This window comes from Nerophis lumbriciformis, linkage group LG30 (genome assembly GCF_033978685.3).
Source record: "Nerophis lumbriciformis linkage group LG30, RoL_Nlum_v2.1, whole genome shotgun sequence".
NCBI lineage: Eukaryota > Metazoa > Chordata > Actinopteri > Syngnathiformes > Syngnathidae > Nerophis > Nerophis lumbriciformis.
The window spans coordinates 10,232,123-10,250,086 of record NC_084577.2 but is presented as its reverse complement, the minus strand read 5'-3'; the positions used below and the strand labels follow the sequence as shown (position 1 = coordinate 10,250,086).

The 17,964-nt window shown below is 40.5% G+C and overlaps 1 protein-coding gene across 6 annotated transcripts in view; it reads left to right on the top strand.

Annotated features, from left to right (window-relative positions):
• The window catches only part of fat3a (FAT atypical cadherin 3a), a 311,463-nt gene that overhangs the window by 240,714 nt on the left and 52,785 nt on the right, over window positions 1–17,964 (top strand). For all 6 annotated transcript variants that reach the window (XM_061925528.1, XM_061925526.1, XM_061925527.1 and 3 more), the window contains 3 exons: window positions 1,544–1,687; window positions 3,168–3,365; window positions 15,833–16,634. In XM_061925528.1, the coding sequence (XP_061781512.1) occupies window positions 1,544–1,687; window positions 3,168–3,365; window positions 15,833–16,634 (1,144 nt within the window). The remainder of the gene's footprint in view (window positions 1–1,543; window positions 1,688–3,167; window positions 3,366–15,832; window positions 16,635–17,964) is intronic.

The window sequence follows — 17,964 nt, the reverse complement described above, 5'->3', positions numbered from 1 at the left end:
GACCTGAATATTAGCCAATTATTACCAATATTGTTTAACGTTAAGGACCTATATTTAGCGCCGCATTGATCAGAGAGAGGTAATTTTCTTATGTCTCTGTGTTGACATCATGAGCTGGTGAGCTGCTTTCTTGCCTAGGAGCTTGTGAAAGTTTATTCTAGATTATTAATCATGCCCTTTAACTGGATAGTAAAATGATGTGGATATAAACTGGGAAATTGTCCAAAAAGACACTTGGTTTGTGAGGATTATGAGTCATTCTTTATCTAAAAAAGTTGGCATCCCAGTGAGATCAGACACTATACAGTGAGTGATGTTTAATTATGTTTGTTGGCTCTCATGATGTCTGCAGTGAGTAGTACTCAATGATGTTGTGGAAGGAAAAATTAACGTTGTGATGCGTTTGTGAATTGAATGTGCCACCGTATGCTTAAAATCAGCAAATTAAGTAAATATTGCATGTTAATATAAATGTGCTTGTTACTACAAACCCCGTTTCCATATGAGTTGGAAAATTGTGTTAGATGTAAATATAAACGGAATACAATGATTTGCAAATCCTTTTCAACCCATAGTCAATTGAATGCACTACAAAGACAAGATATTTGATGTTCAAACTCATAAACTTTTCTTTTTTTTTTTGCAAATAATAATTAACTTAGAATTTCATGGCTGCAACACGTGCCAAAGTAGTTGGGAAAGGGCATGTTCACCACTGTGTTACATGGCCTTTCCTTTTAACAACACTCAGTAAACGTTTGGGAACTGAGGAGACACATTTTTGAAGCTTCTCAGGTGGAATTCTTTCCCATTCTTGCTTGATGTACAGCTTAAGTTGTTCAACAGTCCGGGGGTCTCCGTTGTGGTATTTTAGGCTCCATAATGCGCCACACATTTTCAATGGGAGACAGGTCTGGACTACAGGCAGGCCAGTCTAGTACCCGCACTCTTTTACTATGAAGCCACGTTGATGTAACACGTGGCTTGGCATTGTCTTGCTGAAATAAGCAGGGGCGTCCATGGTAACGTTGCTTGGATGGCAACATATGTTTCTCCAAAACCTGTATGTACATTTCAGCATTAATGGCGCCTTCACAGATGTGTAAGTTACCCATGTCTTGGGCACTAATACACCCCCATACCATCACAGATGCTGGCTTTTCAACTTTGCGCCTATAACAATCTGGATTGTTCTTTTCCTCTTTGGTCCGGAGGACACGACGTCCACAGTTTCCAAAAAAAATGTTTAAATGTGTACTCGTCAGACCACAGTTATGTCTAGCGAGTTATTAGCTAATTCTATCGAGTGAGACACAGGATCTTTCGGTTGGATATTTGACATTCACAACACCAATTAGCGGTGGAGCGGCTCGTAACTCAAATTTTTGCTTGCAACCAAAATTATACCAATTACACAGCTTGTAACCCAAAAAACTTGTGAGCTGGGCACTCGAAAGCCGAGGTACCACTGCATTTAAGTCAATTACCGGGTTTAACTACAATATCAACACAACTCCTTAAACATTTTCATTTGTCTATCTAGGTCCCAAGCTACTCATTGGCCATCAGAGCTCTGGATAGTGGAACCCCACCCATGTCGTCCATTGTTACGGTCAACATAGACATCTCTGACATCAATGACAACCCCCCGACCTTCTTACCTGCCAACCTTACAACTGTCATTCAGGTACAGTAAATGTCTTGTTGACAAACTCACATTCGGACCAAAATATGAAGATTAACTTTTATTTGTATTATTGCATTCATAATACGTTTGGAGAGAAGCCACTTATTCTGCCAGTCAGTATGCAGCACTAAGGAGCTGATAATGATAGCTCACCAGTATTTATTTATGCCCTAAATTATTACTGTCAGGCAATCTTTCCTCCCATCTCGTTTCAGGTTCCTAACGCTTAATATATCAAAGGTTTTAGTGTCTGATGTAACACAATAAAACGAGACCTCTGAAGTAGGGCTGCACAATAAATACCTAGATTCATACTAACATGCAATCTAATTTCTGAATTAGATTTATTTTACCTAATGAACTGCATCAAAAACAAACAATGCCTTTTTACTCAAGGGCGAGATAGCTTGGATGTTAGAATGCTTTAAAACGGTTGAGAAATGTGGAAGTTGTATGAATTCTATGGGAATATTTTACACAGAAAATGTGGAACTGAAAACTGGAAATGATTGGACAGTTTTTTCAACTCCCACATTGCTCGACTGAATCGAACCAATCCAACATGAAAGGATTCTCTCCATTCAGGAAAATTGGAAAATTTTACACATCAAAAAATGTCCACTTTTGATATTTTTTCTAACCGATTAAAACTATCGCAACACCAAAACATTGAACTCACTCCAAACATTCTGGCAATCTATTTTCATATTTCCCAAAATCTCCAGTTTTCTTGGAAATCCAAAATACTCCTTTGTCATGAACTTTTGAATTTGGATTGTATGGAATGTTATTTTTGTACACATTTCTTAACCCATTCAAAACAATCCATCGTCAAAACATTCAGACAAACATGTTCCACATTCCAAAATGTAAACTTTTCCCATGAATCCTTTTTGTTTCAGCTCTATGGCATTCTCACCCAGATTTCTAAAAGAATAGCATCCCCTCTAGTTAATATTAGTGAAGTGAAGTGAATTATATTTATATAGCGCTTTTCTCTAGTGACTCAAAGCGCTTTTACATAGTGAAACCCAATATCTAAGTTACATTTAAACCACTGTGGGTGGCACTGGGAGGAGGTGGGTAAAGTGTCTTGCCCAAGGACACTGGCAGTGACTCGGATGGCGGAAGCGGGGATCGAACCTGGAACCCTCAAGTTGCTGGTACGGTCACTCTACCAACCGAGCTATACCGCCCCCATTACATTTAAACATGTGCAGTGTGTCATTGCTCCTTTGAGAAAAGTTGTATTTGTTTTTTGGTTAATTGGCGACTTAAAATTGTCCGCAAGTGTGAGTGTGAATAGTTGTTTTTCAAATGTGTGTTTGCCAATATGTGTCCTGTGGTTTACTGGGTGGCTGGGATGGGCTTCCGATCACCTGTCACCCTGAACAGGATAAGCGGTGGAACATGACTGAATGAATTTTCAAATGAACCTCTAATCGGGCAGGCTTGGGTGACGGTATGATTCCCTACCTAGGAAAACAAGCCAATCGGTACCAGCATCATCCAGCTGTCTGTCATCGACCTGGACTCCTCGCGCAATGGCCCGCCATTTGATTTCCGAATCTTGTCTGGAAATGAAGGAGGAGAGTTTGTGTTGGAGCAAGATGGAACACTTGTGGCCAGTCAGGTGTTCAGGAGGGACTTGGAAAACAAATATGTTATCCACATACAGGTACAGTCCACTTGCTTTTTCTTATCATTATAAATAAATACTTGGAGAGAGGTCCTACTAATTTAACAGCATGACCATATGCATTGTTTTTTTATGATAATCATCTTTTAACCCTAAAGAACCCAGACTTAAATCAGCTTAAAGTAAAATGAAGGGGGAATACCACAGACCAAGTGGTATATCATAGAACACATTTTTGAAATTTTTACTAAAATACTAATCGATAGCAAATATGTGTGATGTTTACATACTGTGCATGTTACGTTTTAAATAACCTTCAATTGCAAACTTTTTTATTAAAGCTCGTTGGTCCATGCGCATTTACCAGACACATTGCCATTTTGGGGAAGCCATATGCTGGGATAATCACATGTTGTCACATGACAATAGGGATGCAACGATTACCGTATTTTCCGGACTATAGAGCGCACTGGTATATTAGCCACACTCACTAAATTTGAGGGGGAAAAAATATTTTTGCACATATTAGCCGAGCCGGACTATAATGAACCCACTAGCTGCAGAAGCCATTTGAATGTGTGAAAGGATTGGTCTGTAACTCCCACTTGCTTTTCCTTATACTCACCACTAGTCGGCGCCTTGCAGCCACTCATACTAGTGTTGCCGTTGCAGCTAAGAACAAGGGACTTTTCATCACTTGCTGTAAATAAAAGTTCATGTTTTAGCAATAACTTAGTGGTCAACTTGGCCCCGCGGCCGCGACCCACAGAGAGCCTGAGGCCCCAAGGGGTCAGGCCAACTTGGCCCCGCGGCCACGATCCATAGAGGGCCAGAGGCCCCGAGGGGTCATGCCAACTTGGCCCCGATCCATAGAGGGTCAGAGGCCCCAAGGGGCCAGGCCAACTTGGCCCCGCGGCCACGATCCACAGAGGGCCAGAGGCTCTCAATCATTATTATCAAAGCTAATTCTCAAATTGGATCACACAACCTCACTCACATATTCTTTATCAATTATTAAAGGTTGTTTCTGAATTTTGATCACAGAACTTAATGCAAATATTCTTGATTGATTGGCAAAGCTCATTCTCAAATTTTGATTACACAACCTTACTCTGACAAATTATCATTATCAAAAAGCTCTATCTCGAATTTGGATCACAGAATCTCACTCATGTATTCTTAGCTGTGCCCCTCCCCCATCGAGTCTTTCATAAACCGGTCTGTTCTTTTAGAATCTCCTCATTTGGTACTTTGAACTCGTGAGTGACTGCTCAAAATTTGGTTTCCTTTCCCTCAGTTCAGACTCAGAGATAATTTGAAATCATTCCACAAGAAGTTTAACGCGCACACACACACGACACACACACACTTGAGTTGAGCATTACTTGGAAATTCTTATATTTTCCATTTTGCTGTTATTATCAGCATCTTCCCATTTTGTCCTTTTCTTTCAAAAAAGTTTACAGTCTGACATTTGTCACTGCTGTCAGTTAATAACTTTTTGGTCTTTGACCCATTTTGTCATTTTCTCGATTCGATCGTCACTGACCACTCTTTCCTGTCTGGCAGACATCGTTGCTGCCATCATAGCCAGCAAGCTGCCTGCAGATAGCAACATTTTGGTGTCCTTTGTGAAAATATTTAGAAAGTAGACAAAAGTACACAAAGTTGTACAACTATTATCTTTATGATCTTTTTTTTTGTTTGTTTGTTTCTCTGTTACTGTGTGTGGCCAATTAAGCGACTTTTGGCCATACCTGGCTGGTGACATTTAGCGACTTTCTGGTTGTTGTTAAAATTAATAATAGTAACAGTTCTCTTCATCTTAATGCAATTTATTGTGTCTGTCTCTCCACATTTTGCCATTAGGTACTTTGAGCTCTTGTTGGTCAGTCACTCTAAGGTACATTGTTGCTGCCATCATAGCTAGCAAGCTGCCTGCAGATAGCGACATTTTGGTGTCCTTTGAGAAATATTAAGAAAGAAGACAAAAGTACAAGACATTGTACGATTACTATCTTTTTAAAAATTATTTGTTTCACTGTCAGTGTGATTGAGCGACTTTACCGCTAGATTTCGCATCTTTTGGCCATACCTGGCTAGCGACTGAAAACATCATTTAGCGACTTTTTGGTTGTGAAGATAAGTGGTAAAAGCAGATCTGCCTGTTGGTCTTCCCACATTTTGCCATTTGGTACTTTGCACTCTTGTTGGTCACTCCAAGGCATTTGTCCCTGCCTTCAGCTAGTCACTTGGCTCTTTTGGAATTTATTTCACTGTAATTGGCTCTCTCTTTCGCCTCAGTACAAATCAGTCTGTTCCCTTGCCATTCATCACTGACCACTCCGCTCTCCTGTCTGTCAGACATTGTTGCTGCATGCAGATAGCTTGGGGTCCTTAGTGAAAATATCAGAAGAGAAAAGTACACAATTATCTTAATCATCTTTTTTTATTCACTGTCAGTCCTTCAGTGAGTCCCAGTGTGTTGGCGATTAAGCAACATTGGCATTCGATTTAGAGACTTTTGGCCATACATGACTGGCGACTCAAAACGTCATCTAGTGACTTTCGCTGTCTGAGTTTAGCATTGATTGGAAATCTGTTATCAGTTCTTATAGAAATCAGCTGATTTCTGCTTTTGACTGTTAATGCTAGATTACTAGTTTTGAAAATTGCATCACTCACACACACACACACACACACACACACACACACACACACACACACACACACACACACACACACACACACATAGTTGGTTAAGCTGTTGTGATAGGCAAAGAGCCAATGTGCACAGAAAGAAGGGAAATATGGATCATAAACGTCTAAGTGGAGGAGCTAGAAAAAAAATTCAGCAAGAAAAGAAAAAAAAGGAATCAGTTTTACTTGAGAGTGTTCCAAATATCTCCAGCTCCTTCAGTACAAAGACATCTGCTGAAAGCAATTCTATAAATGCTACTGCAAATTCAGCTAAGGTTAGCAATGCACCTGAGCTAAAATGTAGCTCCCAAGATCCTGAGACCACTACAAGTGTACGCACTGAACCAAATGCTTCGGATGCTAATGATTCAACCAACTCAGCAGTAGCCAGTTGCTCGGATGAATGTGAGGTCACTGCACCTCTGGACAGCATAGAAAATGAGTTGAATCTTTCTTCAACACCATCTACAGTGACAACTCTACCTAGTGATCCCGCTAAATGGGCTGATACCCTCACTGAGTCAATGAAGGAAGTTCTTATTCAAAGAGGTGCAAAATCATTTCACAACCGTCACAGCCATTATCCAGCTTCTGTGAGGAACAGTGGGCTAGGAGGCAAAACCCGATGCCTAAACAATGAACATTTTACTTCACACCTGCCCAATGGACAACGAGTACAAAGAGAGTGGATGATGTACTCTCCCTCTACTGGTAATGTTTACTGCTTTGCATGCAAACTGTTTTCCCCAAAAACACATTCTTTTGTGACAGGCTATTGTGATTGGAAACACTCAGAAAGATTTGGTGAACATGAGCGAAGTGCTGAGCACATAACCTGCATGCAAGCAGTCTTGAACCGCGCCACAGTTGATGCAGACCTGTTCAAACAGTTTCAGGCAGAGAGCAGCTATTGGAGGCAGGTGTTACAAAGAGTTGTTGCAGTCATTAAATTCCTTGCAGAAAGGGGCCTTGCATTTAGGGGTAAAAATGAATCGTTAGGGTCTCCTCTCAATGGGAACTACCTTGGTATTCTGGAGGTCCTGGCTGAATTTGATCCCTTTCTAAAGGATCACATCAGAAAGTTTGGGCAGATGGGTCGAGGTAATACCTCATATCTGTCCTCCACCATTTGTGAGGAATTCATTGAATTGATGGGTGCAAAAACCAAACAGGCTATAGCAGATGAACTGCAAGCAAGCAAATACTACTCTATCATTGTGGATTCAACCCCAGATTTATCTCATGTGGACCAATTGACATTCATATTCCGTTTTGTTAGCAAAGAGGGCAGTGTTGTTGAACGCTTTGTGGGTTTTGAGCCCATTACTAGCCATACAGGTGAAAGTTTGGCTAACTATGTCATGTCTGTGTTGGAAAATCTAGGGTTAGAGCTGTCAAATTGCAGGGGGCAGGCTTATGATAATGCCAGCAACATGTCAGGGAGGTATAATGGGTTGCAGGCTCACTTAAAGAAAAGCAACCCATTAATACACTATATTCCATGTGCAGCTCACTCTTTGAATTTGGTGGTAGTCAACAGCATTGACAGATGTGGAAATGAAGTCTCTAAGTATTTTGACTTGATTCAGTCTATTTACAACTTCACAACTGCATCCACACACCGATGGGACAGGGTATTTGGCAATTCCAACATAGATCTCACACTTAAAGCTTTATCCAACACGCGTTGGAGTTGCCGTGCAGAATCTACCAAAGCACTGTGGCAGAACTACAGTAAAATAAGAGCAGCACTACAGGGTATTTCCACTGATGACACAGAGAAACGAGACACACAAACTGAAGCTGACAGTCTAGTGCGGAAGCTGGATTCACTTGAGATGGCCTTCATGGCAGGCTTTTGGGACACTGTTCTGTCCAGATTTCAGGCCACAAGTCTGCAACTTCAAAAAGCAGACATGGACCTTGGTACAGCAGTTAGATTGCTGGAATCTCTGCGCACCTTTGTTCTCTCCCAAAGAGATCTATTTGATCATTTTGAGCAGAAAACCTTAAACATGTTGGGTGGCACCCCATCTTACAGGGCTGAACGGACGAAGAAACGTAAAAAGTTTGCTGATGAATCAGCATCCCCAGATGTTGTGCTTGAGGGAAGGCAACTGTTTCAAATAGAGACATTTATTGCCTCTATTGATCAACTGAGTTCAAGCCTTAATCACCGTCTGGAGGCCTACAAACATCTGAACAATTTGTTCAGTGTCCTTTTCTCTTTGGATACAGAGTCCAATGCTTCAGTCCTTCACAAGGCCAAGATTCTCACTGAATCATACTCATCTGACCTCAATGAAAGTCTTGGACAGGAGCTTATACAGTTCAAATCTTTTATACAGCTCAACAACACTGATGAGGAGAGGACCCCTTCAGGACTGCTCAAAACAATAATACATTTTGGACTACAGCCTACGTTTCCTAATACATACATTGCGCTACAGATTTTTCTCACTCTACCGGTCAGTAACTGTGAGGGAGAGCGCTCATTCTCTCTTTTGTCAAGAGTCAAAAATGAGCTGCGCACAAGAATGACTCAGAAAAGATTAAATGCGTTATCTCTAATGGCAATTGAGAGTGAGCTGACAAGAGAGTTGGACTTCAATGATGTGGTGGATGATTTTGCGAAATTGAAAGCACGAAAGAAACCCCTTGCTTAAAGGTGCACTGTGTAAGATTTTTAGGTTGTTATTTCCAGAATTCACCCATTCACTAATGTTAGGCTACCTGTTTTCATGAATACTTACCACCACCATAAAATTCTAAGTATCCATTATGACTGGGAGAATTGCACTTTCGCCATTTCTGGGAACTGTCTGTCACCTGGATTCTGAAGATAGGATTGACTTTAGGCAGAAGCTTGGTGCTTTCTCTGGCAAACTGAACCTCAAGCTTCATTCTCTGTTCATTCTTGTTCAGACTTTCATGGACAAGGAACTTTTCAACTTCCCCACTATCGTGAAGGGGCCACCAAAAGATTTCAGTGTGTCCAGCATGTCTAGTCTCTTCTTCTCCTGTCTTTGAGCCATCTCTTGTTTCTCGTCAGCCCAACTCTCGAATTTTGCCTTCATGAGTTTACTCCAGTTGAGTTCAACCTCTCTTTTTGCTTGTGCTGCTGCCTTGAAACCTCTGAAGCTCCTGGCTCTTCTGTAAAATTATTGACCTATTGACTGCGTTCAGTGTGCCCAACTTCTTCAGTCTGTAGTCCACCTTGCCACATTGTCTCTCCATCCCAATGTTGTGCACAGGGGTGCCATCAATGTTACTAGCCTGTTCACTGACAGGGTCCATTGGGAAGGTCTCCTCATCCATCCCATAGTCCATCCTCTGCCTGGCCAGGACAGTCTTCAGATGGGGCAGCATGAGATCTGTCAGCTGCTTCACTTCATCCAAGTATTCGGCAGCCACGTCTGACACTGAGTTCAGGACATGTCCAGTGCCTGTCCAGCCACTATAGCATTCTTGCTGTCTACATCCAGATCTACCATGAAACTCTGTAGCACTTGCTCCATCTTCATATCGGCCTCCGCCAACCGCATCACTTTATTCATGGCACTGCTGAAGCCCAGTGTAGTGTGGGTGCCACAAAAGATCTGCCCTGCTGGTTTTTCCAAGTTGTTCATCTCTGCCAACAGCTTTGAAAAGCCTTTGTTGTGCTCTGTGCTGTCAGTCATATGTGCATCTACAAGTTTATAAACATCCTCCACATTGACTCCTCTGACCGACGCCAGTATTTCGAACCCCATATCCACTTGCATTTCTATGTCCTCAGTGGTCTCTCGGTGAATGGGTAAGACAGGCAGAGGAAATGGGCTATCTTGACCTGCATGCAGCCCTTGTACCATGAACTGGCCTATACCTTTCTTTGTGGTGCTCTCCGATGCATGTGTTATCATTTTACCTTTCTCCTTCTCCTCCTCAAGCTTTCCCACAAAATAGATACAGACTTTGAGCCTCAATTTTCTGCACAGCTGCCGTTATGCCAAAGTGTTTTCCTAAGATATTATTTTATTTTTAATGATAAAAGGGGGCAAAAATCATGTCCAATTTAGTTTTTTGGGTGGGGTGGGGGGTTTATTTCATGATAGGTACCAACGTCCAATACATAATATCTCTCAAATGACCCAATGCACCATCACTGAAGTGGGCGTAATCATTTTCCAAAATTTTTATTTTTAGGCCATTTATCCCCTCCCCCTACCTGTGTCTGTGTGAAACCTGTGCTTGTCTGTGTGGTATACCTAATAGTGTGTGTGCAGTATGTGCACTCTTCTGTACAGTACAGTGTGCATGTCTGTTCACAGTATACAGTATTTCTTGCATAGTGCGTGCGTGTGTGTGCGCGTGCACGCGCGGGGTTGAGGGGCCAAGACCATGTCAGGCCCAGGGGGCCAAAATTTCTTAATCCGCCCCTGACAAAGACAAATCAAATACGAACATATAGATATTTGTTTACACTAAGACAAATCATAATATGGACAGACAACTTGAAAAAAAACACACACACACAAATCTGATTACAAACACACACATTGAGATACAAACACACACAAGTACATGCAAACTTGAATTGGATTACAAACGCACAGATTGAGATACACATTTGCAAATAATTTTTCTACAAGAATACATCCATATGTGTACATCTTGTTATTTTTTCTCCAAATTCAACCGGGGACGGCGTGGCGCCGTTGGGAGAGTGGCCGTGCCAGCAACCTGAGGGTTCCTGGTTCGATCCCCACCTTCTACCAACCTCTTCATGTCCGTTGTGTCCTTAAGCAAGACACTTCACCCTTGCGACTGATGGGTCGTGGTTAGGGCCCTGCATGGCAACTCCCGCCATCAGTGTGTGAATGTGTGTGTGAATGGGTGAATGTGGAAATAGTGTCAAAGCGCTTTGAGTACCTTGAAGGTAGAAAAGCGCTATACGAGTATAACCCATTTACCATTTAACTTCTAACTGAAGCCCTTGCAGAAATGTGCACGATTCTCTCAACATGCAACCCCAGCATGTTGTCAATGAAATTACCTTGTTAAGCAACCAACCACATTGTGATTAAGTCATTAAACCCAAATAACAAAATTGGACGGACTGGCAATGCCCCTCTTTTCCCAACCTTTTACTCACTGGATGACACTTGCCCAATTGTCAAAGCTGTAATTTATTTTGAAGGGTTAACATTCATAAAATACTTATACACTCTGATAAACACTGATTATGTCATTTATTAAGCAAAACTCGGAAAAATGCACATATTGTACAAACCCCGTTTCCATATCAGTTGGGAAATTGTGTCAGATGTAAATATAAACGGAATACAATGATTTGCAAATAATTTTCAACCCATATTCATTTGAATATGCTACAAAGACAACATATTTGATGTTCAAACTGATAAACATTTTTTTGTTGTTGCAAATAATCATTAACTTTAGAATTTGATGCCAGCAACACGTGACAAAGAAGTTGGGAAAGGTGGCAATAAATACTGATAAAGTTGAGGAATGCTCATCAAACACTTATTTGGAACATCCCACAGGTGAACAGGCAAATTGGGAACAGGTGGGTGCCATGATTGGGTATAAAAGTAGATTCCTGCTCAGTCATTCACAAACAAGGATGGGGCGAGGGTCACCACTTTGTCAACAAATACGTGAGCAAATTGTTGAACAGTTTAAGAAAAACCTTTCTCAACCAGCTATTATAAGGAATTTAGGGATTTCACTATCTACGGTCCGTAATATTATCAAAGGGTTCAGAGAATCTGGAGAAATCACTGCACGTAAGTCGGCTTCGCTGGGCCTGAGCTCATCTAAGATGGACTGATACAAAGTGGAAAAGTGTTCTGTGGTCTGACGAGTCCACATTTCAAATTGTTTTTGGAAACTGTGGACGTCGTGTCCTCCGGACCAAAGAGGAAAAGAACCATCCGGATTGTTATAGGCGCAAAGTTGAAAAGCCAGCATTTGTGATGGTATGGAGGTATATTAGTGCCCAAGACATGGGTAACTTACACATCTGTGAAGGCGCCATTAATGCTGAAAGGTACATACAGGTTTTGGAGCAACATATGTTGCCATCCAAGCAACGTTACCATGGACGCCCCTGCTTATTTCAGCAAGACAATGCCAAGCCACGTGTTACATCAACGTGGCTTCATAGTAAAAGAGTGCAGGTACTAGACTGGCCTGCCTGTAGTCCAGATCTGTCTCCCATTGAAAATGTGTGGCGCATTATGAAGCCTAAAATACCACAACGGAGACCCCCGGACTGTTGAACAACTTAAGCTGTACATCAAGCAAGAATGGGAAAGAATTCCACCTGAGAAGCTTAAAAAATGTGTCTCGTCAGTTACCAAACGTTTACTGAGTGTTGTTAAAAGGAAAGGCCATGTAACACAGTGGTGAACATGCCCTTTCCCAACTACTTTGGCACGTGTTGCAGCCATGAAATTCTAAGTTAATTATTATTTGCAAAAAAAAAAAAAAGTTTATGAGTTTGAACATCAAATATCTTGTCTTTGTAGTGCATTCAATTGAATATGGTTTGCAAATCATTGTATTCCGTTTATATTTACATCTAACACAATTTCCCAACTCACATGGAAATGGGGTTTGTAGCTGGCTCCATACATTTTTTGTGTCGGAAAAAACGGCAATTAAACCCAGAGATCTCTAACAAACATGAAAATCAGCCAAAAATGTTTAAATCTGTTTCAGACAAAAGTAATATTATTTTAGTCACACCTGAAATGTATTCAATTACAAACGTACAAATATCTTTGAAAATATAGCATACAGCTGTGGTTCTTAAACTTTTGTTCACGGAGTTCCACCTCAGAAAACACTTTGCTCTCCAAGTACCACCATAATGACCAACAGTAAAATACAGTAGCTTAGTAGGCCTAAGTATTCATTTAAAAAAGCTAGAGGTTTTATTTAACAAGTACGTTTAATATTTTGGACACTGTAACCTTGGACACAGTTTGGACAGTAACACTGTGGTTGAATATATAATTAAGTGATTTTTTTGGCGTACCACTAGATGAAAGCCACATGCCACTATGTGTACCACAGTTTGACATTTATTGATATTCAGTATAGGTATGGGTAACAAATCGGGTACTTTTATAGGTACTGACCAAATTTTGCCGGTACTATTGGGTACCAATTCACATAAAATTGAACAGTACGTGTGAATGTTGTCTGTCTATCTGTGTTGGCCCTGCGATGAGGTGGCGACTTGTCCAGGGTGTACCCCGCCTTCCGCCCGATTGTAGCTGAGATAGGCTCCAGCACCCCCCACGACCCCGAAGGGAATAAGCAGTAGAAAATGGATGGATGGATGGATATTCCAATACCGTCACGTCCGGCTCAAGCATTTGGCGGGCAAACAGGCGTATTTGTAGCCAACTGCCCCAACATATTTCCAATAAAGCAAGTATGCCTTATAGAAAGTGCTTCAAAGTAGGTATGCATACCAAGTACCAGTATTTTTTGGTACCCATTCATAATTGGGTCGGTACAGAAGACCGTTAAGATTCTGGACAAATGATTCAGCTATCGGTATCCAGCTGACCGTCGTGATAATCTCACGCTGTCACATTCACTCAAGGTGTTGCCGCTACGCATAAACTTAGACACAGGTAGGATCTGACAAATAAGGAAGCAACACCACACAAAAGTTTGTAACGCAACGATATTTCTTCCTCAAGAGTTCCTCAAAGTCATGCCTGCTAATAGAAGTTAGTGTCAGTTTGAAGTGAACATGCTTTACTCACGACCACCGCTACCGTGCTTCTTTAACTGTCCTCCTAGCAATCCAGTAAGCCACAGGCCAACATTAATCCACTTAAAAAGTCAACAATGAAAGTAATATATTCATCTATAAAGTTGCTCTGAAGCAAGATAGCATTCGCTGACAGGTCTCTAGTTGCCATCTGACGTCACTCCATCAGGCCGCTTTTGCGTGGCATCATAACACACCTTGCTTATATGCACTCACACTTAACATGCAAATTGATTGTATTGATTTATATTTTATATAACGAATCATGCAAATGGTCTGTGCTCTGCACATGAATGCCATATATAAATATTATTTCCAGTTGAGTGTTATTGATAGAAATACAGTGATGAATCTGTGTGGTTTTTACAAGATAATGACATAACAACTGCATTGCACCATGCACTGCACAAATACGTGTTTACGACTCAAAAAGCAGGTGTAGATAAAAGACTTTACTCCTGTGAGATGTTTCATGATGTTACTGGTGTACAAACTCTTGCCTTCTTCCAAACTTGCCCCTAAAGAGCTGTATGAAATTTGAGACTTTAATGACGTATTTTGCCTTAGTTACGTCAGTGGATATTTCCATGGTTTACACGAAGAACTTTGCGTGAGTCTGCCATTTTTATTCAGTTGTTGTCCAAAGTTGTATTCAATAAGGTCCTTATTTTTCTCTATTTACTTGATGTTATGCAGACTGGCTCGTACATGCGCATGCATGCTTAAATTCTCCACAGTTGCCATTTCTAATAGAAAAGGATAGAATCCCTTTAGTTTCACTGTCCTCATAGTTAACAACGAAATTAAGTGCCAGTGCAATAAAAAATATCTAAAATATAAATAGTCATAAAAACAGTGGACAAACAAAAAGTAGCATGAAATTTTAACTTATATCTGTCAGTAGCGCTAAAAACTACAACATTGCTTACGGTTAGAGACACAGTTGAAGGAGGGCTTCGGCACATAAATAAAACCGCTCACAAAACGACATATTCTGAAAAGATGTTTCGAAAACGGCTTGAAGATGGTCTGTAAAACAAAATCTATGCAAAATGTTGATTAATGTAGTATTTTTAAATGTAGAAAAAAACAACATAATATGATGCCTTTAAGGAAAGTATGATGTAACCAGGAGAGCCCATAGTCGTGTCTATAATCCCTGGCACATGCGGATTTGCAATTATAAGGAAATATTCAAGATTTCAAGGAACTTTATTGTCACGCCAGCACACATGACACATGAGCTAGCACACATTTTTTTACACGAGGTCCCAGATTTAGCATTATAATATTACCTAAAATAGCACAGAATTAACTTGTATTATTTAGAATTTTTTAGACTCACACCACTGTGTCTGTTTCCATTTAAAAACCAGGCAACTGGCAAAATATTGCTACTGTAGATGGCTGACAGAGGCTTGTTGGAACTTGGTACAACTGCAGATGTAGGTTGCTTGTTTCTAGCAAGACAGGCACGATGCATGATATGCAAATTACAGTGTCTTAAGGTATTTTTGCAGCTTTGTGTGAATGGGTATACTTCTGTAAACATTGCAGACAGTACATCATACGTTTCAGAAAAGCACACAAAAGATAACTGCTGGTTTTTGCTGCAACATTAATTATTATAATTATTTTCATACGGTGACAAGGTTCCATCATAAACCATAAATAATATATATGTCAGTATGTGAGGGGCATGGGGCTCAGAAGGTAGAATTGTTCATCCAGTGATTAGTTACTTACTTCATCCCAGTCAGTGATGTTGTCCTTGGGTAAACATGTTACCCACTTTGTCCCCCTTGTTTCCCATACACCAATAGGCTGACCAAACAATGGCTGGCCCTAGTGCTAAATAACAATGGGTTAAAAGTAGAATTGCTTCAAGATGCAATTAATCAACAATGATTAGACACAATTAATTATTATTCAATCAAATCTTAACAGTAGACTAACAGATTATTATGCCCAAATACTCACATCTGATCTCTTCTCTCTTCTCCTTAATTAGGTGACAGACTCTGGCAGGCCTCACCTGTCCTCCTCCTCAATGCTGACAGTAAGGGTAATTGAAGAAAGCGTACATAGGCCTGTGGCTCTTCCGCTAGAGGTCCATATTGTCACCATGGAGGATGAGTTTCCCGGCGGTGTCATCGGCAAGTTGCATGCCACAGATGCTGACCCCTATGATGCATTGACCTTTGGTCATGCCCCGCCAGTCCATCGCAGTCTCTTCAAAATCAGCCCTCGTGATGGAAAGATCATTGCCCTGGGAGGTTTGGACGCTGGTAGATACTCCCTTAACGCCAGTGTTAGTGATGGGCGGTTTGCTGTTCCAGTGCCTGTCAGTGTGCACGTCGAGCAGGCCACACCTGAGATGTTGGGTGAAGCTGTGACAGTTCGCTTTGAGAGTGTAACGGCCCAGGACTTTGTAGCTTCACACCTGAAGACAGTCCTGAAGGTGCTGCAGCAGGCAACTGCGTCGCAACATCGGGATACTCTTCACCTGCTCAGTCTGCAACCTGTTGGGGGGACGCAGCAGCTGGATTTGCTTGTTGCTGTGCAAACAGCTGGGGGTGGGTACTATAAAGCAGCTTACCTTACTCAGAAACTTAGTGCTTCTCGGCGGCAACTAGAGGAAGTTCTTAAAGTGTCAGCCATCCTGGATAAGAACTGTTCAGGGCTGGACTGCCGTGGAGCACAGTGTGAACAAAGCATCATCTTGGATTCCCACAACCTGGCAACATACAGCACACCACGGATCAGCTTTGTCTCACCACGCTTTCAACGAACTTCGCGCTGCACATGCACTGGTAAGCTATGGAATATCATAAACAGGTCGAGGCACCCTTTCCAGTAGGTTTGGAATGAATATACAGTATATATATATATATATATATATATATATATATATATATAAATATATATATATATATATATATATATATATATATATATTATTTTTTTATTTTTTTATTTTTTTCCCACACATACATATATATATATATATATATATCCATCCATTTTCTACCACGTGCCCCTCTCGGGGTCGCTGGGGGTGCTGTAGCCTATCTCAGCTGCATTCGGGCGGCAAGGGGGGTAGTCTATACATATACAGTATATATATATATATATATATATATATATATATATATATATATATATATATATATATATATATATATATATATATATACACATATATCTACACACATATATTCATGTACCGGTTTATGTATGTATGTATATACATATATATGTACAGTATGTACACATATATTCATATGTGTATATATATATATATATATATATATATATATATATATATATATATATATATATATATATATATATATATATATATGTAGCTGAGGTTACTGAGGTTTATCCGTTAGACAGGGCTCAATGCCGGTAGAGCGGAATATTCGTTAGGTCAGGAAAAAACACAGAGGCTATTTTCCCTACATCCCTACAAGCCTGTTTCGCAGGTTTCCCTGTTCTTCAGGGGAGTTTATTGAAGCATCTGTGGTTGTACATATATATAGGGTACATTACATGGGGCTGTGGCCATTGTTACAGAGTAGTGCCTCGCTTCTGTGCCGACAGAAGCGAGGCAATTGAACAAACAAATACAAAGTTTCCAAGCGTATAGAAAGTATTCAGTAACAAATGTGTCCGCATCATTTATTTTATTGCATCATGACCTTACTTAACACATTATTGTGGCCACTAGGTTTTGCCACTCCATTTTAACTTCAACTCCATTCCAGAGGGTTAATACGATTACACGTGTTAGAAAATGCTGTGAAAAGGAAAAGTGTAGTATTAAATAAACTCTGTTTCTTCCTACTCCTTTTCAGACATGTTGTCATGAGAAACTGGAATTATGTGATGATTCATATTGTAATTGTACGCATGTTTGAAATTAAACACCATAACCATAATAATGATAAATAGGTTAGTGTTTTTCATCACTACCATTTTTCTCGGTTTGAGTATTTTCACTTGATCAAGCCTTTTCTAGCATTCCACACTACAAAAGGACATTGTAGTGTGGATAATTATGTATCATTTGTGCTGAAATCTTATCGGATCAATATAGGTATACTACTCAAGGCTCCAATTTTGGTATTGCATCAGATG